The 18,524-nt window shown below is 41.2% G+C and overlaps 2 protein-coding genes across 2 annotated transcripts; one reads left to right on the top strand and one right to left on the bottom strand.

The window, feature by feature from the left end:
• The first annotated feature begins 250 nt into the window (after nt 1–250).
• LOC142382546 (histone-lysine N-methyltransferase SETD1B-A-like) lies at nt 251–8,465 on the top strand. Its single transcript, XM_075468549.1, has 18 exons — nt 251–327; nt 548–700; nt 833–937; nt 1,052–1,322; nt 1,408–1,520; nt 1,633–2,622; nt 2,734–3,423; nt 3,523–3,639; nt 3,720–3,780; nt 3,878–4,053; nt 4,148–4,277; nt 4,375–4,779; nt 5,045–6,073; nt 6,388–6,554; nt 6,634–6,762; nt 6,878–6,997; nt 7,200–7,337; nt 7,435–8,465. The coding sequence occupies exons 2-18, from the start codon at nt 563–565 to the stop codon at nt 7,606–7,608; spliced, it is 4,953 nt and encodes a 1,650-aa protein (XP_075324664.1). The 5' UTR covers nt 251–327; nt 548–562; the 3' UTR covers nt 7,609–8,465.
• LOC142382547 (4-hydroxyphenylpyruvate dioxygenase-like) lies at nt 7,930–12,226 on the bottom strand. Its single transcript, XM_075468550.1, has 14 exons — nt 12,186–12,226; nt 11,971–11,997; nt 11,797–11,859; nt 11,408–11,512; nt 11,002–11,044; nt 10,532–10,614; nt 10,292–10,381; nt 10,100–10,203; nt 9,921–9,998; nt 9,198–9,360; nt 9,033–9,104; nt 8,815–8,937; nt 8,578–8,694; nt 7,930–8,473 (listed from the first exon to the last, which is right to left on the bottom strand). Exons 1-14 carry the CDS (start codon nt 12,186–12,188, stop codon nt 8,363–8,365), a joined length of 1,182 nt encoding a protein of 393 aa, XP_075324665.1. The 5' UTR covers nt 12,189–12,226; the 3' UTR covers nt 7,930–8,362.
• Nucleotides 12,227–18,524: the final 6,298 nt, after the last annotated feature.

The following is an 18,524-nucleotide window of genomic DNA, read 5'->3' as shown; positions in this document are numbered from 1 at the left end:
ACATAACTGAATGCATTACATAAAGGCTGAGTGGGTTTTTAATTCAGTCATCATCTAATTAAGAAGTCAATACTGTAACAATTATTTGATTGATTCTTGCATGTAGAATCTGAAGGTGCGAACTAGTTTCTTGTCCGTCACCTGGTAACCCTCATTTCAACCACTGCTTTGGTATTCTTCCGCATCGTTGAAAAGTGTATGTTCCGTCTCTGCCTACTGGCGGAAGGATCCATTATCTAACCTGCGCGACGAACAGTAAAAACACCAAAATAAATTAAACAGTTTTGCCACAATGTTGCCTCCTCAAAGGATAAAACGTCGATACAGGTAAGTGAGATGAGATATTTTTGGTGAGACTGAACTTAGAGTACTTGGGCACGTTTGATTTTGCTGCGTGTTATCTTTCAGATAAGGATACAGGTGATGCTCTCCATCACCTGTTGGGGTGTGTTAACCTCTTGTGGAGGACTTATTTCAGCTAGCTTACAGCTACACGTAGCGCGGTGCAAAATCACAACAAATGGCCAGTATTTTGTTGTGTTTCCAGGTTTTGACGAATGTAATGGAAAGCGAAAAACAAAGTACAGACAGAGAGACTCCGCCTCAGCACTGGAAAAGTTGCAAGCTGATTATTGACCCTGCTTTGACAAAAGGGTTGTACAAAGTGTGTCGCTTTGATGGGCAATTTTTCAACATACCTGTGAGTATTTTTTTCTATATTATTATCACCAGCGTCTCATAGATTAAGACAACATGGGCTCCTGCTGTAATATAAAGCTAAACAACCTCATAGAGTATATTTCCCATTATAAAGAGGGGTTTTCTTCAACAGGTGGAGGACTTAGGACTGTTTCCCGTGGACACAGTCAGAGATCCCCGCATCTGCCGCCTGTGGAGCAAGGACAACAAGACTGACCTCTTGCTTCCCAAATTTAAGGTGATTGTCATCATCGTTATCAGAAACGTTTTATCTTTTTTAATCAAGATGTAAATTAATAATAATAATAATAATAATAATAATAATACATTTTGTTTACTCGTGTCCCTCCAGGTTGACGAATGGTATGTTGGTCCCGTTCCTCCCAAAGAAGTGACATTTTCCAGGTTGAACGACAATGTGAGAGAGACATTCCTCACTAATATGTGCAAAAAACATGGGGACATTGAAGAAGTGGAAATATTTTACAGTCCCAAGAACAAGAAGCATTTGGGGATTGCAAAGGTGGTCTTTGACACGGTGAGGGCGGCAAAGAACGCGGTGCAGCACCTCCATCAGACATCCGTGATGGGAAATATCATTCATGTGGAAGTTGATCCAAAAGGTAAAGGGAGGATTTTTTTATGTACTGAAGCAGAAATGTTAATGTTGTTGAATTCTTTGTTTGATCTTAACATGCAACCCCTCAGGTGAAAACCGGGCACGATATCTTCAGCTTCTCTTTAGTGGCCTTTATACTCCCTGGACATTACCAGTGGGAAGCAGTGAGCAGGCTCTTCAAAGCTTAGTTGACAGTTTGCAGGTAAACAGTTAAAGATGTTAATGATTCTTTGAATCAGTTGTATTCATAAACTTGCTACTAAATGGATGTTAATAATTTCCTCCATGTTGTTTGTACTCTATGTCTCTTACAGGTGAGCACAGCAGCTCAGGGACAGGGGAGTGTGTCCAGCCCTGCCAGCATTGCCACACCTTTCTCTCAGGACACTGCCTACTACAGTATTTGGCAGGATACTCCTTGCAGCTTTGGTCTTACGCCTCAATCTCAGGGAACCCCCCGCACTCCCTGCTTCTCTGCAACTCCTCTCTCCCAGGACTCTTGCTACTCCAGTCTTCAGGCGACTCCGGTCCTCCAGGGGGAGCCTTCTACCTTTAGTGTTCACAAACCTTTGCAACAAGAGCTATGTCGTCGTAAACCTGAGAGGCATCACAGGGGATCTAGCCAAGTTTCAAATATTAACTTCATTCTGAAGCATTGTCGGCCACACCTTCCACACCCCTTCCCAACAAAGAAACCAACTAAGAGCCAGCAGCTTTCACCGTGGAGCGACAATGCACAGTCCTCTACTAATAGAGAGCCTCATTGCAACCTTGCCTCCCCCTTTCAGGAGTCCAGAGACGTTGTTAACTCTACTTCTGCGACTTCACCGCAGAATTGCAACTCCTTCACTATCCTGAGCATTGATTTCACAGCTGACCGGAAAACTATACCGTCTTCTCCACACAGTGAATCCCAGCCAGAAGTAGTGAGTTTGGACTCCCGCATTGAACGTTTGCTGATAAACAGCCATATTACTCACCCCTCTTACTTTGGTGAAAGGACTCTGGAGGCTGACACGCACTCTCAGGATAGCCCAGCTTCGCCTTGTTCCACTCCTAACAGCCACTTCTCAGATGATTCTCCTTTTCGCACCCAAAACAGCCGCCAGCCCTCCAGCAAGGATGTGGCGGATGTCAGTCCAGCGTTGCACATGGAAAATGAAGAGGATGAAACTAAGCAAGCTATTTTGTTTCTCACAACAAATTCGCAGTCTCCCACTCCATCTGAGTTTACACATTGTGAGAGGCGGATTCATGTAAACAATGAACAAGGCACAGAAAGCTCTCAGTTATCATGCTCACAGGTAATTCCTCTACTTTTCCTTTATTTTTCCATACATGGTTATGACAATAAAAGTTGTTATCCCGTTTATTTTCTATGTAAGAATGTTTTTGTTTCATGTTTTTTTACTCAGGAGCAACATGCCGCAAATGAAGATATGGAGCTGGCAAAGAAAAGGCAGCCTGGAGCTCTGATACCAACTGAAAACACTCCTAAAGCTCCATTCATGCTTTCTTTCAGTAGCACCATTCACCATGTTACCCCCACAGCGCCTCCTGTAGTCGCAGTTGGATGCTCAAATCCTCGAGTAACCTCTTTCACCATCCCCCCCTATCCTCCGTCTGTTCCACCTGGCCCACCTCGACTACCAAATGGCACCATCCCAATCCCACCTCCGGGATGGATACCACCTGTGGGTATCCCCATGCCCCCTCCCCCTATTCCACCTCCTCCGTCCTTTTTTCCCCCATCAACTTTTCTGATGCCTCCTCCACCTTTAATGGTGCCACCTCCTGTGCACATGTACCAACCTGCAGCCCCTTTAGATAAGGGGAATCCTCCAAGGCATATGAGTGCAGCATTTTCATTCCCTCGACCTCCCTGGCCCGCTCCACCATTCCCCATGTTTAACCGCTTTGTGCCACCACCAGCTTACCCTCCTGCACAGGAGAACCCCCATAAGATCACAGCAGAAAAAGTTTTAGAAGTCCTCATGGATGAGCTGAAGTCAATCGTAAAGAAGGATATTACCCGTAGAATGATCGAAGGGGTTGCTTTCAAGGCATTTGAGGACTGGTGGGACTGTCATGAGAAGAAAACAAAGGTTTGTTGTTTCCACTTTGTTTTCATCTCATATTGGTGAAATGAATGATTGCAAATCCCATTTTGCTGCCAGTTGATGGATATTTGGTGTTCATTCAAGGTGCAAGTGTCTCCTTTGAAAAGTGGAACACCAAGTGTGGGGGAGAGAAACAAACTCACAAATTTCCTCAGTCACATTAATGGGCAAGGAAAAAAACCTCCACTGCCTTCCTTCAAGGTAAGTTATTTCCCTGAATGAGACACACAAGCATTTCACTGCTCAGTCACGCCTAACTTAATGCAATATTTGTTATTCAGGTAAAAAGGAAAAGATCAGAAGAGATAGAGTCCGATTTGAGTTCTGCTTGTGAAAGTTCTGGTCAGTGCTTTTGATGTATTAAATCTTTTCTATAATGTATTGACTGTCCATCATAGACTGTAGTTTGCACAGCGATGTCATTCTTTTTGCCTTGTAGCTTCAGAGGTGAAGCAGGGAGTTGATGTGAGATCTGAGAGAGCCAAACGCAGGCACACAAGACCACTGGAGCTCGAAAGTGATGATGACGATGAAGAGAAAGATGAAAATACTCTTAAAGATGATGATCTAATGTCAGAGTATGTTGTTCCAGTTGTTGATGATCCTCAAATTCTGGTAATTACCAAAAAAAGTGTAATTATGATAAAATGCTCTTTTGGCTGAATTTTCATTTTCTGAGACTGAATAGCATCAATGTTGATCTAATTAGTCTGGCAGAGACAATGATGGTGATGAAGTTAATCAACAAAGTGACGAAGATATGTCGGCACAGGAAAAATCGGAGGATGAAGATACTGTCATCCCACAAACCTCTGATGGAGAGCAGTGCTTTGATAGTGGTATGTTAAAGTTAAATGTTATATGATTATAATGGTGAACATTATTAAATAATTACGTACTTCCGAAAGCATCCTTTTGTTTTTTTTCTCATTACAGAGATTAATTCAGAAAGCAGCTCCTCGGTGGAAAGTGAATACTTGTCAGACTTGGACTCCTCTGATTCGTTCTCCTCCGAGAGCTTTGAGGACTTCTCTGACCTTAGTGCTGGAGATGAAGACATGGAGGACGAGGATGGGGATAACAGGAGTGAAGAGTGTATTGTAATATCGTCAGATGAAGACTCAGTGGAATTGGAGTCTCCTCCAACCCCCTCAGCTCCTCTGACCCCTGGTGCACATCTGGATTTAGACCTGCAAGACTGGTTAGATATGTGTCGTATGGATCAAATAGAGAAGAATCAAGGATCCTGTCAACAAGACACCTATGACTTGGATGCTGTGGTGGAGCCCCAACCCGTAGAAACCCAGGACCTACAGCCCACTTCACTTATAGGACTTTTAGGTAATTTGTTCAGAGTGTTTTATACCAATATATTGGATTAGTTTGTGCCGGCAGGGCCGTGCTGTGTTGTTTCATTCGACAGTAAAAGATTGTTTTTGTTTTCGAGAAGCTTCCTTCAGAGCCTACAACACCTACACGTATTCTTTGATGTAAATTGAATGCATGTTACTAGAGTTTACTCTTGTTGGTATTTCAAAGGGCTTTATAGATAAATATTTAAATCTTTTTTGTTTTAACAAGTTCTTCTTAATCTGTACCACTATAGAGCCAAGCCTTGATATTGAGATGGGGAGCCCTGAATGGGCACGGGAGTCTCTGGGGAACATAACCCATGTGAGGCCTCTCACTCCCACTGGGTGCTTGGTGGACAGTGACCCTGATATTCTTATAAAGAGCAAACCAACCTCTCCTGCTGTGGAGGAGGTGGAGCGTCCTCCAACACCAGGCAACGGGATAATAGCTAAACTGGTACGTGCAGACTCAGATAAAGCCAGTGAAGTCTTCTCCCTCTATCCAACAAGCAGTGAGCTTCTTCAAGCTCCTTCCGATATCCTGCCTGCCTCATTCCCGTTTTATGAGGAGATGCCTAAAACTCCCGGTAAGGAGGAAATGAGTGTGCGGACACATTACAACTCTGGGAGAGCTCCACCAACACCTGGCAGAGAGACTACAACAGCAGACTGTAGCACAGTGTGTCCACTTCTCAGCAGCCCAGCACATGTTCTACCACTGTCAAGCAATCCATATATCACACCCCCAAAGACTCCTGGAAGAGACATTATCTTACCCCGAAGAGATATAATCCACAAGAGAAAAACACAAGCGATGACCACTTCACCTCCTCTGTTAAATAATGTTTTTCACAGCGGTTCTCCCATCACAGTCTCCTCTCCATGTAGCCTCTCTGACTCTTCATCTGACACTGCTGTTGAGGATATTGTCTCCATCAGTGCCAGTGTGAGAATGAGGCCATTGCAGGGACTTGAGAATATGCCTGGCCTTTTGAATGAGGAGACATTTTTATTGAGGAAAAAACTGTGGAGGAGGCTGAAGCGGAGAAGGAGAGCCCGTCACTGGCGCAGATCACTCAAGAGAAGCAGCCGTTCCCTCTCCTCTAACAGACGTCCCGACAGGTGGCGTTTACTCCGTGAGGAGAAAAGGATCCTTCATAGCATTTGGAGGGAGGGCCTGGATGAAGAAGATGCCAGGCTTCTGCAGTGTACTTATGAAAGGCTGCAAGAGCAGGATAATGGCGTTGGGTGGCTCAGTGACACCCTCTGGATACCTCACCCTCATATCCTTTTTAGCAAGGATTCGTGTTAAAATTCATTTCAGCCAAAGTCAGTTTACTTTCTGGGATTTAGTCAACTTGGAATGCGTAATGTCATTCTCTAAATCTACATTCCTGTGTCATGCAAACATTACTGAGATTAATTCCATCCAAGTGCGTAAATGTTGTTATGATGCTATGTCTGGAACTGTAGTGGAGGTGTTTGCTGTTAAATGAAATAGGTACACGTAAGTAATTAAGTTAGGTTGACAACCGCGTGATCGATTACCGGCTCTGCGCATCACGTTCTGCTTTTCACTTCTTTAACTGCTGCTCACTGACTAAAGTACCGACAGGGAGGAGTGAAGAACCCAAGTCCTGGCAGCCAATCCACAGGACCGGCTCTGCTCGCAGTGAAGGCTTCTACAAAATCAGCAGGAAAGATAAAAGGAAATACCTCAACAACACAAAGCCTCCTGACGATCCGCCATCGACAAGTGCTCAGGTATTGATGAGAAGAGCAGAAAATGTGATGAAGTCAGCGTTCAGTTTATTTTATTTAGAGTCTACACTTTTTTTTTTAGCAGGGAATGTGCATCCCATCCCAGCAATCCTCCTCACAGCGAGCCGGATCTGACTTTAGGTCTGAACAGCGCCGCCTGCTGTCCTCATTCAGCTGTGATAGTGACCTGGTCAAGTTTAATCACCTGAAGGTAAGCGAGTGATAAATAAAAAAAGAAGACACTTAAATCCAACTTGTTTAAGCTTTAGGTATTAATTTTGTTTACATTATTGAGACTTGAATCGTTTCGTATTTCCTCATCTTAGTTCCGAAAGAAGAGGATTCGTTTCAGCCACAGTCACATCCATGAGTGGGGTCTGTTTGCCATGGAACCTATAGCAGCAGATGAAATGGTGATTGAGTATGTGGGCCAAATCATCAGACAGGTAAAGCTAACACAAACAGGCCAAAAGAAATGATTCAGAGATAAATTCATAATCCAAGCTGTGCTTTCAAACAAACCACTTTTCCCCTGACTGTTCCTCTGAGTAGTTCCTCTGGGACTGTCTGCTTCTTCCAGGTAGTTTCCATGCAGTATTGATGATAAACAACACTCGTGAATTGGCATTTTGGTTTCGTTTCTCTCAGGTTATTGCTGACATGAGGGAGCAGAGATATGAAGAGGAGGGCATTGGCAGTAGTTACTTGTTTCGCATTGATCAGGACACCATCATTGACGCCACTAAATGTGGGAACCTAGCCAGGTTTATCAACCACAGCTGCAATGTGAGTACAAACTGTGATTCTGAAAACTATCAATAAATGCTAAAGAGCTATGCATTCTTGAAGAAATGGTTTGCATTGGTGGTTTTTTGTCTTACAGCCTAACTGCTATGCAAAGATCATCACTGTGGAGTCTCAGAAGAAGATAGTGATATACTCCCGGCAGCCGATAGGTGTCAATGAAGAGATTACATATGACTACAAGTTCCCCATTGAGGAAATAAAGATTCCTTGTTTGTGTGGGGCAGATAGTTGCCGAGGGTCCTTGAACTGATGTCTAACGAAGGGGCCTGATTCTATCAGTAGTCCAAAGTGGCCTGAGGTACTGTGCAGCTGTTCAATGCAAACATTCTTTGCGTCTGTTGAAAACTGTACAGTCAGTATCTGTCTGGAGGCCTTACAGAACCTCATGAAAGCAGCGCTGCTGAGTGAACCATGACATGATAAAGTCATGATGAACTGCACCCGAGTCATGCATGGGGCCGAGCATGGACCTAAAGTTTGTCTACAGATAATGATGATATCCCACCTGTAAAATCTGGTAAAACCTCACAAAACAACATTTTGAATGAATGAACAATAACCAGTTGGCACATTCAGAGTATTTATTTCAAGGGGGAGGGAAAGGCATTCAAGATTTAGCCTTAAAAATCTCATCACAGTAAAATGTCCATACGATAGTTAAGTGTTTTCATTCACGAGAGCTTCAATTGTATTTTGCTTGAGTCAAGCTTGTAAATATGTTTTTCTTGTTCGGGTTTTATAAGAAGAAAATTTGTTATGACGTTTTTGGATGTTGTCTTGATAACTGATACAAACACATTGTGGTTAACACTAGTGGAGATAATAAGGTAAAATAAAGGAAATGATTAATTGGAACAAAAAATAAAGATCATTATGCACAATGTGTATATTCTTATGTGTACATCACGTTGACATCAATATGAGACCCTGAGCAGGTGATGTAGATTTCATTGTGAGTCATTGTTGAAAGATTCCAGAGCTCCAAAGTGAAAATGTGAATGGGTTCATATGTTCTTTGAAATTCCATTTGGTGTCAGGACAGTCAGATTTCCTCTAGCATGCTGGTCTGCTTCAATAGCTTCAAAAAGAGACTTGAAGTTTCCGGCACCAAAGCCCTGCAAATAAAATGTGAAACTAAGTTACTAAACATGCAGCAAACTCAATTCTAGAGTACTTTGTCTGTTGTTTGTTGTGATTGTTTATCCGCTGCCGCCCTCACCTGGTGGTTGTGTCTCTGAATGACTTCCAAGAACACAGTGGGACGATCCTGGACTGGCTTAGTGAAGATCTGAAGTAAGTAGCCATGGTCATCATAATCCACCAAGATCTGTAGTTCCTGGATATGTGCAAGGTTACATGTTTAACAGTTAGGAATGGAAAATAGTATTGCTGTCTAAAACGGGGATAATAAGGCATGAGACCTCCAGCTTTGTTTGAATGTGAACATAGTTCTAACCTGCAGCACATCCAGGTCCTCTGAGATTTTGACCTTGGATTTTTTTAAGTTCTCCCTCAGCTGGTCATAGTAGGTGTCAGGGATGGACATAAACTCCATCCCACGCTCCTTTAAGTTACGAATCTGCAAACAAGGGAATCATCAGAAGTTTTTTTTTTAAAAGTTACCTTTACAATATGTTCTCCTAAAAAGCTAAAAACAGTGTTTTGTGGTCTTACTGCAGTGATGATGTCTGACGTATTCATGGCAATGTGCTGCACGCCTGGACCTCCGTAGTACTCCACATATTCCTGTCATTTAAAAAAAGTTTTAGGATTTTGTTTGTGTACTTTTTATGACATGCCTCTGCTCTAATTTGATCTGATCAGATTTTTAATCCGTGCCTGGATCTGAGACTTCCTCTTTCCCATGGCGGGCTCGTTGATAGGCATCTTCACAGTCTCCTCGTAGTTTGCCACCACGATGGAGCGCAAGGCGCTGAATTCTGTCTGAAGCTGCTTGTCATCCACTGACCAGAAGCGGTGAAACAGAAGGTTCCTCTGATACCTGATAAACCATGAACCAGCCAGAGATTAAGAACGACAGCAGTCTGAATTTAAACCACAACTTTTATATACACTGCCACTCGAAAACATCCCAAGGGTCTTTACATAGAGAAAGAAGCACTTCTGAAGTTTCAAATGCGTGGACTTTGTTTTTCACTGATGTCTGGAAAACATTATGGCCCGTAGAACATGAATAACTGAGCATGTCCCCTTTTTTCACATCTAAAAACCTCCAGCCCTTGTCGCAGCCCTCTTTCACAGATTAACCAATAAGCTTGCTCTTTTAGAGAACTGCCCTTTTTCACCTTTTCATGCCTTATTCAGTATATTGCAGTGAAAATAAGTTCCAGATGCGGAGAACCTCTGGTGCCCCTCTTAAAACTGCAAAGTCATGCTGATTCCTGACTTTTGCCAAAAAAAGTTGTGTAAGAATCACACACCCTGTCTGTTAACTCCTCCTCTCATCCACCCCCTGACATGGACTTCTGCAGACCACATCCCAACACAATGGCTTTAACTGCAGCGTTGTTATCAGAGTTTATACAAGAACTAGTTCATTACCATTCCACCACTGGAACCATCTCATCATCTGGTTGGTTTCCTACAACGTGATCAATGAAGTCCAGTTTTCCACTTGACCTGCATGTAAGAATGGGTGCAAACCCATAAAAGATAAATTCAGCAGTTATTCAGAGACATGCTTGCCCTCATTTAATGTTCAAAATAACATGCTTACTCACAGTTTGGCTAAGAAAGGGTCCTTGAAAAGAGGGGGATGGAAACCAGGCAGAAATAACCCGCTGTATCCTGTCCTCTCCACTAATGTGTGCGTGGTGTCACCGTACTGCAGCACACAAAAGACATTCCACAATTTTGTTATATTGGACAAGCAATAAGATTTGTTTAGTATAAATTCACAGGATGTGTCATACCGTCTGAAGCACAGCCAGCCTGACTTTACCATACTTGTCCTCCAGAGTGTGGGGTTCCTTTATGATAACTGCCCCTCGCTCACGGGCTTTCTGAGAGTGGACACATTAATCCATTATGAAAGCAACAGCATTTTATGTGTCCAAATTCATTGTGAGCAATTCAATTCAAACCCCAAAACTTTAGCTGTGTGTTAAAACGAATGTGACAATGCATCTGCAGATTAAAACCGGTTGCATTACCTGAACCAGGAGGTCACAGTCCTCCACTGTAAATGCAATATCTTTCACTCCATCCCCATGCTTCACCAAGTGATCTCCCATCTCTGGAAAAAAGACACTTTCTTTAGCCACACACAGTGAGATTTAAATTCTCTTAACTCGAAACACTTGTATCTAATATCTCTGTGGCATACTCTGGACATCATGTGCTCACTTGAACAACATACCGGTACTTGGTATTTTCTCAAAATAAGGTGAATCAAAAGGATGGATTCCCAAAATATGAGCAGAAAAAATAAGTTCCAGATGAACAGCAATTTGCATTGCGGAGTAACCTGGCTTTGCACAAGTGTGATTAATTCTGAGGAACTGTGACATCTCTGAAAATGATTTTCCTTCTGAATGCCAAATATGTTGTAAAATGTCGGAGAAGGACAGTGACTCCTTCAGCTGTTATCAGGTTAAGACTGAAGCTTCTGTCAGCGCTGTACCTTTGTTTCCAGGATTGAGGGCAGATGAGAACACATAAATGATCTGTGGAATACAGTTAAAACAGGAGAAACATGATGAAAACAACTTCTATCTGTGTCATAAACCAACACCTAACCTCCTCTGTGCAGAGCAATCAACTAAGTCTGATATAGGTGCTTAATAATTGCTTCAACATAACAAAAATAATCTATTTAATGTGAGAAAGTTGTGTAACTAGATTGAACTATTTATTAGTGAGGTATACTACCCAAAACCCCAGTTAGACCTTCACAAATAATGTCTGTGGTGTGTGTACTGTTTCATTGAAAGAATGAGACATTATTGTTGACATTATTTTCCATCACTGGTGTTGTCTCACATGAGTTGTGCTGTTCCTCTGGGTCCCGGGCCCAGCCGGCTCTTTACCTTTCCTTGTTTGACTGCATGGGACACCACATCTCGGCTGCCCGTCTCCAAACCTCGGTACGCCAGTGGCTCAAAGCCAAGCTTGTTACAGTAATATGATACCGCCTGTTGGGGAATTACATTTTACAATCAGCTGAAATTTGGTTTGTTTTTTTAACAAGCAGGGTTTTCTCTGTGTGCTAGCGCCATCTCCTGGCGACTTATTCTGATGCACTTTGGGCTGTAGCTTCTGGAGGAGAGAAATTACTATGTGGTGGTCTGGTGTTATAAATGCTATGTCCCCCTCCCCCCCTTTAGACAACCAACAGCATTCCTCAGTAAAAAGCATCCCCAAATATGAGAAGTATGAGCCCAGAACATGAACAGCCAGCAGTCATAGTTAAAGTTACCTGCTTTGCATTTCCAACCCAGAAAGTTAGATGATCAAAGCAGAGGAACCTGCCCTGCTCGTGCTAAAGACAGTAAGAAATAACAAAGTGGATCACTGATGGATGAATTCTTTGCAAGTCAAAAAACACACATTTTCAATGTTGCCAAAGTCCTTGCAATACTCAGTTATTTACCTTTTCGCCTTTGTCTGTGTATGTGGTCTACAATGAAAAAAAACAGACACACACACACACACACACACACACACACACACACACACGCACACACACACATGAGACATGACAAAAAAAAGAGCAGCTATATATTGACAATAATCTCCAAAGACTGTGTGTGGAAGATCACAGTACATGATTATATCCAAAAAATAGATGAATGAATTATAACTCACCATCTTGCTCCGAGTCACCTGACCTGACTGTCAAATGAAGCACACCGTGAACGCCTGAATATAAAAGCTGGGCAGGAAGATTTTGAATCCACTCCCACCAATGAGGAGCTGGTATTGGTGGGGGAGAAAACACTGATGCTCAGGGCACGTTTTCTGTTATGAAAGTAATCCATGGAAAACATGTCAGCCCATCACAGGTTTAATCAAACTGCATCATCTCTTTACTCGACTGTCAGTGTGTTACTATATACTATGATGATTATAGTTGATGTTTATCACAAATTATATCTGCCTGGAGAGTTTGAACTTTCTCAGAAATAAATTTTAAGAACTGTGATTTTCATTAAATTTATGATATGATTATAATATTATATATAATTTTAAATCCTAAATCTATCCTTTGAAAGATACAAAAAAAACAACAACTTGTATGTACAACTTTTGAGTTACAGCTTGCTTTTTCTAGAAAAAACGAGGCCCATATGTTAGTGTTTAGTGGCAAGAGGAGGCTCACTCATGCTGGACTCTCATTGGTTCACTTGCGCTAGGCTGAGAAAACCTTCACATGCTTTGAAATACCCCCATCTCGTCAATCCCCCTTCAAGTATGGAATTCCAGTGACTGGAAAACAGTCCTGTGATGAAAAAAAAAAGAAAAGAAATCGAACTGACTTTCATTTATCAGCAGTTTAAGTATTTATTTAATAAAAGTGGTCAAGTGGTCTTAGAAATAAAGTGCTGTGTCTGTATTAGACTGTACTGAATTTGACCATACCAGTGTATTATGCTATAGATATTATATATAAATGCAGAACATCTGTGCCTTTTTCTGCTGTAATTACTTCTAATTTTAAAACCACAACTGGATGCTGAATATTAGTTTTTACCATATGTCTTAGAATATTTATTGGAGTAAGTCTCAGATCGCCACTGTGGCTCATTCCATGCAGATTTGTATTTTTAAGTTTCAACTGTTAAACACCAAAATTCTCCCAAAAAGATGATTTAAAGAACATTATTCGAGAATGTGTCTTTGCTACTGAGAAGAATCACAACACAAGTATGACAGAAGCTGCTTATAACCACTCGATGGTATAATGCATGCAAGTAAAACTGTCCAGTATGTGACCCCAAAGCACCAGGCAAACCAGTTACACTGCGGTTTCTACAGGGATAGACCATTCGCCAGTTACCTCTGCAAAGACCTGTTTGAGATAAAGCTAAATACTGTATATGCATAGATGAAAAACATAATACAAGATTATTAGACAGGTTTTGCTGCAACAAAATGCTGACACATAGAATTCAGGGCAAAAACATTATATATTTTCCATCTCAAATCACTGTGCAGCATTTATAGGATTTGGTTAAGCATCACAGAAGAATATTACATTGATAAAGAAAATAACTATCTTATGAGCTATTGTATCTTAAGTAAAGCAAATATTCCTTTATCCTTTTATCAATACACTTCTAATTATCCCCATTCATGTTAGTATATTACAGATTATATACTTTGCTGTCAAAGAGCAGTTTGTTGGATCACGTGCTGTGTTTTGTTCTTGTTGCACAACGATCTGGTTTGAGCTTCAGGTTTGTTTGCAGTGGTATGTAAGTTTCCTCATTCAGAATTTCAGCTGTATGTTTTTTGGTGAGAAGAGGATTTACTGACAAATGAATAAATCTGAAACTTTCCCTCCAGAATCTCATGCAAAAATGTTTTATTGATCAAAATTATACTAAATTAATGAATAAGCAAGACAAAGAAAAAAAAAATAAGAAGAAAGGAAAGGTTTGGGCACTCCCGTTTATTATCATCATTATTATTTTTGTCAGTAGAAGAAGATAACTGATCTCCAAAAGGAGAGAAATTAACAATTGATGAATTTATTAAAAGGTAAAAACGTGACATTTAACAGTCATTGGCCAACATGTGACTGTCAGTAAGGGGCGGACACGGATGCAGACTTTGAGGATGAAAAGCAAACTGGAATTTATTCACAGAAAAAAAACAAAGTACAAACAAAAGGCGCGGCTGAGCCGGAAAACAAAGAAACCTAAACTGTGGACTCAAAAAACATTAACAAGACAAGGAGCAAACAAACAACTTAGCATGGCATGGATAAATACTTAACTTCAGAAAGACAAGACGTGGCATGAAGGTGCATTCGCATGGTGCAAGGATCTCACGATGACTGAAAGCAAACAGGGAACCTAAGTACTGTGGGGAACTGATGAGTGCAGCTGATGAAAATGAGTGCAGGTGACGTGAATGAAACTAATGACCTGAGTGAGGGGGAAAAACAATGACAAGACTGAAAAGCAAAACGTAACCTAAAACATAAAACTTAAGACATGAGTCCCATGGCGTGACAGTGACACAGCTAAATTCTATGTACAGTTGACAAGTTTTGCATAAACTCTACCCCACTGAACTCTTTTACTTCTCTAGATTTTTTGATAACCTCGAATAACCTAAGTCATGAGAAATGTTCCTTTTTAGAGCAAAGATTCAAGATAAATATGTCTTAATCTAAATTCAGTTTAAAAATCATTCAAGGAAAGTTGACAATGTTAAGAAAAAAACTGCTGTCTATAGTAGAAAAATACCAAGATGCACGTCATAACCAAAAATCAGTGTGATTCCACTGCTCCAACTGTATGTGATCAGCACTTCTGACTTAGTAATAAATAAATCGTGAAAATTGAGCGAAGTTTTCCCTTTAAATCTTATTTGATTGGCTATTTGAGATTTGCTATTTTCTTAATGTCCCAGGCAGCAGTCTGAAAGTAGACGTCATCAGCTTTTAGTCCCTGATATATGACTAACTTTATGAAAACTATTCTTGATAAATATTCTCCATAAAAAAGCAGGTTTGTTTGTTGTGTTAGAGCTCTTTATTCCAGTAACTGGCCATTAATTACTAGTGAAAACTACATGTAGAAGCCCTCCCCTCTGTGCTCCCACTGCGACTGTCCCAGAAGAGCTTTGTTTTTCATGCTGTTACCAGGGGGCTCGCTGTTGTCATTGGATGCACCAACACACATGCACACAGAGAAACGCGATATGCTGCACTGAATTATTACTCCGGCTTCCTACACACCTATGAGATAATCCTTTATTGAGATATGGGGGGTGTAGTTAAAGTGCCATTCAGTAGCGTTGCACAGACACCCCCTACCCGAACCAGGGTTTGAATCCCATTCCCGCTTATCTTACCTCTTTTATTTCTCCCCCTACCCGAACCAGGGTTTGCATCCCAACCCCGCTGTGACTGGTGTGCAGTTGGTGAGAGGCTGAGGTAGCTTGTGGCTGTAAAAAGATGGTTGTTGTGGTGTGAGGAGCAGATCTATATAGGGAGTATAGGGAATTACTCACTGAGTCTGGTCCTTTATTTTATTATTTATTTTTTAGTTAGCACAAGTTTCTTGTGTTTACCTTGAATAGGGATGGCTCAGGTAATCCTGAAACATCCCATAGTTAAGCTGCTATAGGCCTGGACTGCTGGGGGGCCTCATCTGACACACCTTTCCTCACTTTACTCTCTTTATGTATATGTGATATTATTGTGGTCATTAACTCGTGTTTCCCTGTTCCAACAGATATCCTTTGAATGGTGTTACAGTGCCGCCGCCGCTGCTGCCCCCCCCCCCTTTCTGTCTTCTCAAACCCCAGCTGGTCGAGGCGGATGGCCACCCTTCCTGAGTCTGGTTCTGCCAGAGGTTTCTTCCTGTTAAAAGGGAGTCGTTTCTCTCCACAGTCGCCTCAGGCACGCTCAGGCCGGGAGATTGGACCGAAAAACAAAAAGTTTTCAGTGCAATCTGTTGGTTTTCTTAGCTAGGAAATTGTTTTTGAATTGGCTCTATATGAACGAATTGGATTATTTTATGAATTATGATTATTATTAATTAATTGAATTCCAATTGGCTTGAATTGGACTTACTATCTAAGTGCCTTGAGATGACATTTGTTGTATTTGGCGCTATATAAATAAAAATTAATTGAATTGAATTGAACTTGTGCTGATCTCTAAGAACAGGGGGTAATGCATATTCTTATGAGAATTGTATTTTTTTAATATCCCTGCAAGTTAGTATATTCGATTCTTTTACTGTTTTACTTTGCATTGTTTTTTTGCCACAATGTTTTTGAATTTTATCTTGCAGCAGACTGTAGATCTAAATCCCCAGGTATTTAACCTCTCTAAGGACAAATGCCCTAGTCAGTTACTTAGGTCATACCCATGCCAGCCCTCCTCATGTAATTGTAGTAGCCCATTTCAAGAGAGCCAAACAGGTGTCAAGACGAAAAACTAAAAATGAGCCAAGAATCCTCAGAAAGAGTTCCAGAAATACTGGTGACCGGTGAACGACAGGACAAAATCGCCGAGGCTGAAGAGCAAATCTCCTCTGTCAGTCTGCATGATGAAAGGTCGGAGGACAGCAGCACAACAGAAAAGGAGGCACAACTGAAGATGCAGTCTCTTTTCCAACAGGTACGTAACCAAATCAGATCACAAGGTGGTGTGAAAGCCCCAAAGAGCGGCATTCTGGAGCTTCTGCAAAAAGTCAAAGACAGAGATGCAGAGCTGGACAGTGAAGATCAGGGCAAATATGTCAATGCAGAGGAGGAAAAGAAAATACAGGTGCTGGCAGATGAATGCAAAGATGAGGTGGATCTGACCTTGGAGGGCTTATGTGCTATTTTTGAGGAAAAGCTTGAGGCTAGTAAAAAAGCCTTGAAGGATGAGTTTGAAGTTCAAGTTTCTCTGTTACGTGAAGAATTGAAGGTCTACACAGACCGAGCCCTGAAAGACTTGATGTGTAAAATGCAAAGCTGCCAATCCCCCAGAGACCAGCAGACATGTTCAAAAGAGCAACAAGAGGGCGTTGCTGTGGACAAAATACAGAAACCTTCAGCAGTTCCTTCTCTGGTGCCCAGAAGAAGAAAGCTCCTGACTCGGACCATGACTACCATCATTCCCAAGACCCCTGCTCCTGTCATCACTGGCCGACGCGCCAAATCAGAAATACTGAGCGCCTCAAAGGGTCAAAGCTCTCGATTCCTGCTGGGAGATCAAGTGCTCTCCTTACCAGACACGAAGCCTTGCCAGAGCCGCAATCCTCTCCCCCCAGCTCGCCCTCCACTGCGGCAGCGCAAAAAGCCCATTCAAGCCAAAACTAAAACAGGAAAATGACCTCATTTGAGAGACATTTTTGCAAGTGACCAAATCTCGAGACAACTTCTGTCATTGCTAGTTTAATTTGACCTGTTGCGTCTCATTTAGTGACAACTTGAAGGGAGTTTTCTAATTTATTTCAGTACAGCCAGTGTGATTCATTATTTAGCTCTATTGAAACTTGGGAAAACCATATATCATTAGCTTGATGCAGAATCCAGGTTTTCTACAATAAACTCATAAAAATGTTTAACAAAAAATGACATTTACACTGAATGTTTTCCTTTCTGAAACCCCATATTTCACTGGATGTGGATTCGTCCTGTGTGACCTGATGCACTTTGTTCCATACAGCCCTTTTTTTCGTGTCTGTTTCTGTGTGTCAGACTTTGCAGGATGAAGTGGAATGTTATACAGTACTTTTACTCAAGTACAAATCTGAGAAACTTGAACTTTCCAAGAATCTTTTCATGCTACTTTCTCCAAATTTATAGAACGGCTTTAGTTAAAAGTGACATAAAATCCAATACAGATTAAGGTTTTGTCCCACATACCCTAGATTGAAATATAGAGACTTTTGTGATGAGAACGTTTAGCTATTTTTTCTTTATGTATTTTCAAGCACATTTTGATAATAATACATCTTTTTTTGTATGTAACATTGTCAATGTAGACCTATTACTTGTGAAACAGCGTTTTCACACCATGGTATCAGATAATGTGAACATCTTGTCCGCATCCACTGACAACAAAACGTTTTGCAGCTTCTCTCTGAGAGTTCACATTTTAATATTTAAGTGTGACAAATCACTCAGTGTCAATTACTCAAAACACTGAGAAAGGTTTGAACTCAGTCATTTCTTAAGATCCTTAAAATGCAACAAAACTTCCGCTTACCTTGATTTAAATGTAAAGAGACACCAAAATATGATAAATTGTGAAACTATTGTGTTAAAATGTTCTAAGAGATGGTCAGCTTTTGTGCTGATAATACATCTTACCACATTATTGAGACTATGCTACATGTTATAAGGTGTAACATGATGAGTGGACTCGTACGATATCAATTAAAACAGTTCGTGACGTAGCTGAGTTTGCATTACTGGCTCATGTTTATCATGTTAAATGATTATATCGGATGCAAATTTGATTAAATGGCA

Source organism: Odontesthes bonariensis, chromosome 6 (genome assembly GCF_027942865.1).
Source record: "Odontesthes bonariensis isolate fOdoBon6 chromosome 6, fOdoBon6.hap1, whole genome shotgun sequence".
Classification (NCBI taxonomy): domain Eukaryota; kingdom Metazoa; phylum Chordata; class Actinopteri; order Atheriniformes; family Atherinopsidae; genus Odontesthes; species Odontesthes bonariensis.
The sequence above is the reverse complement of the archived record's forward strand: the minus strand, read 5'-3'. Positions and strand labels throughout refer to the sequence as shown.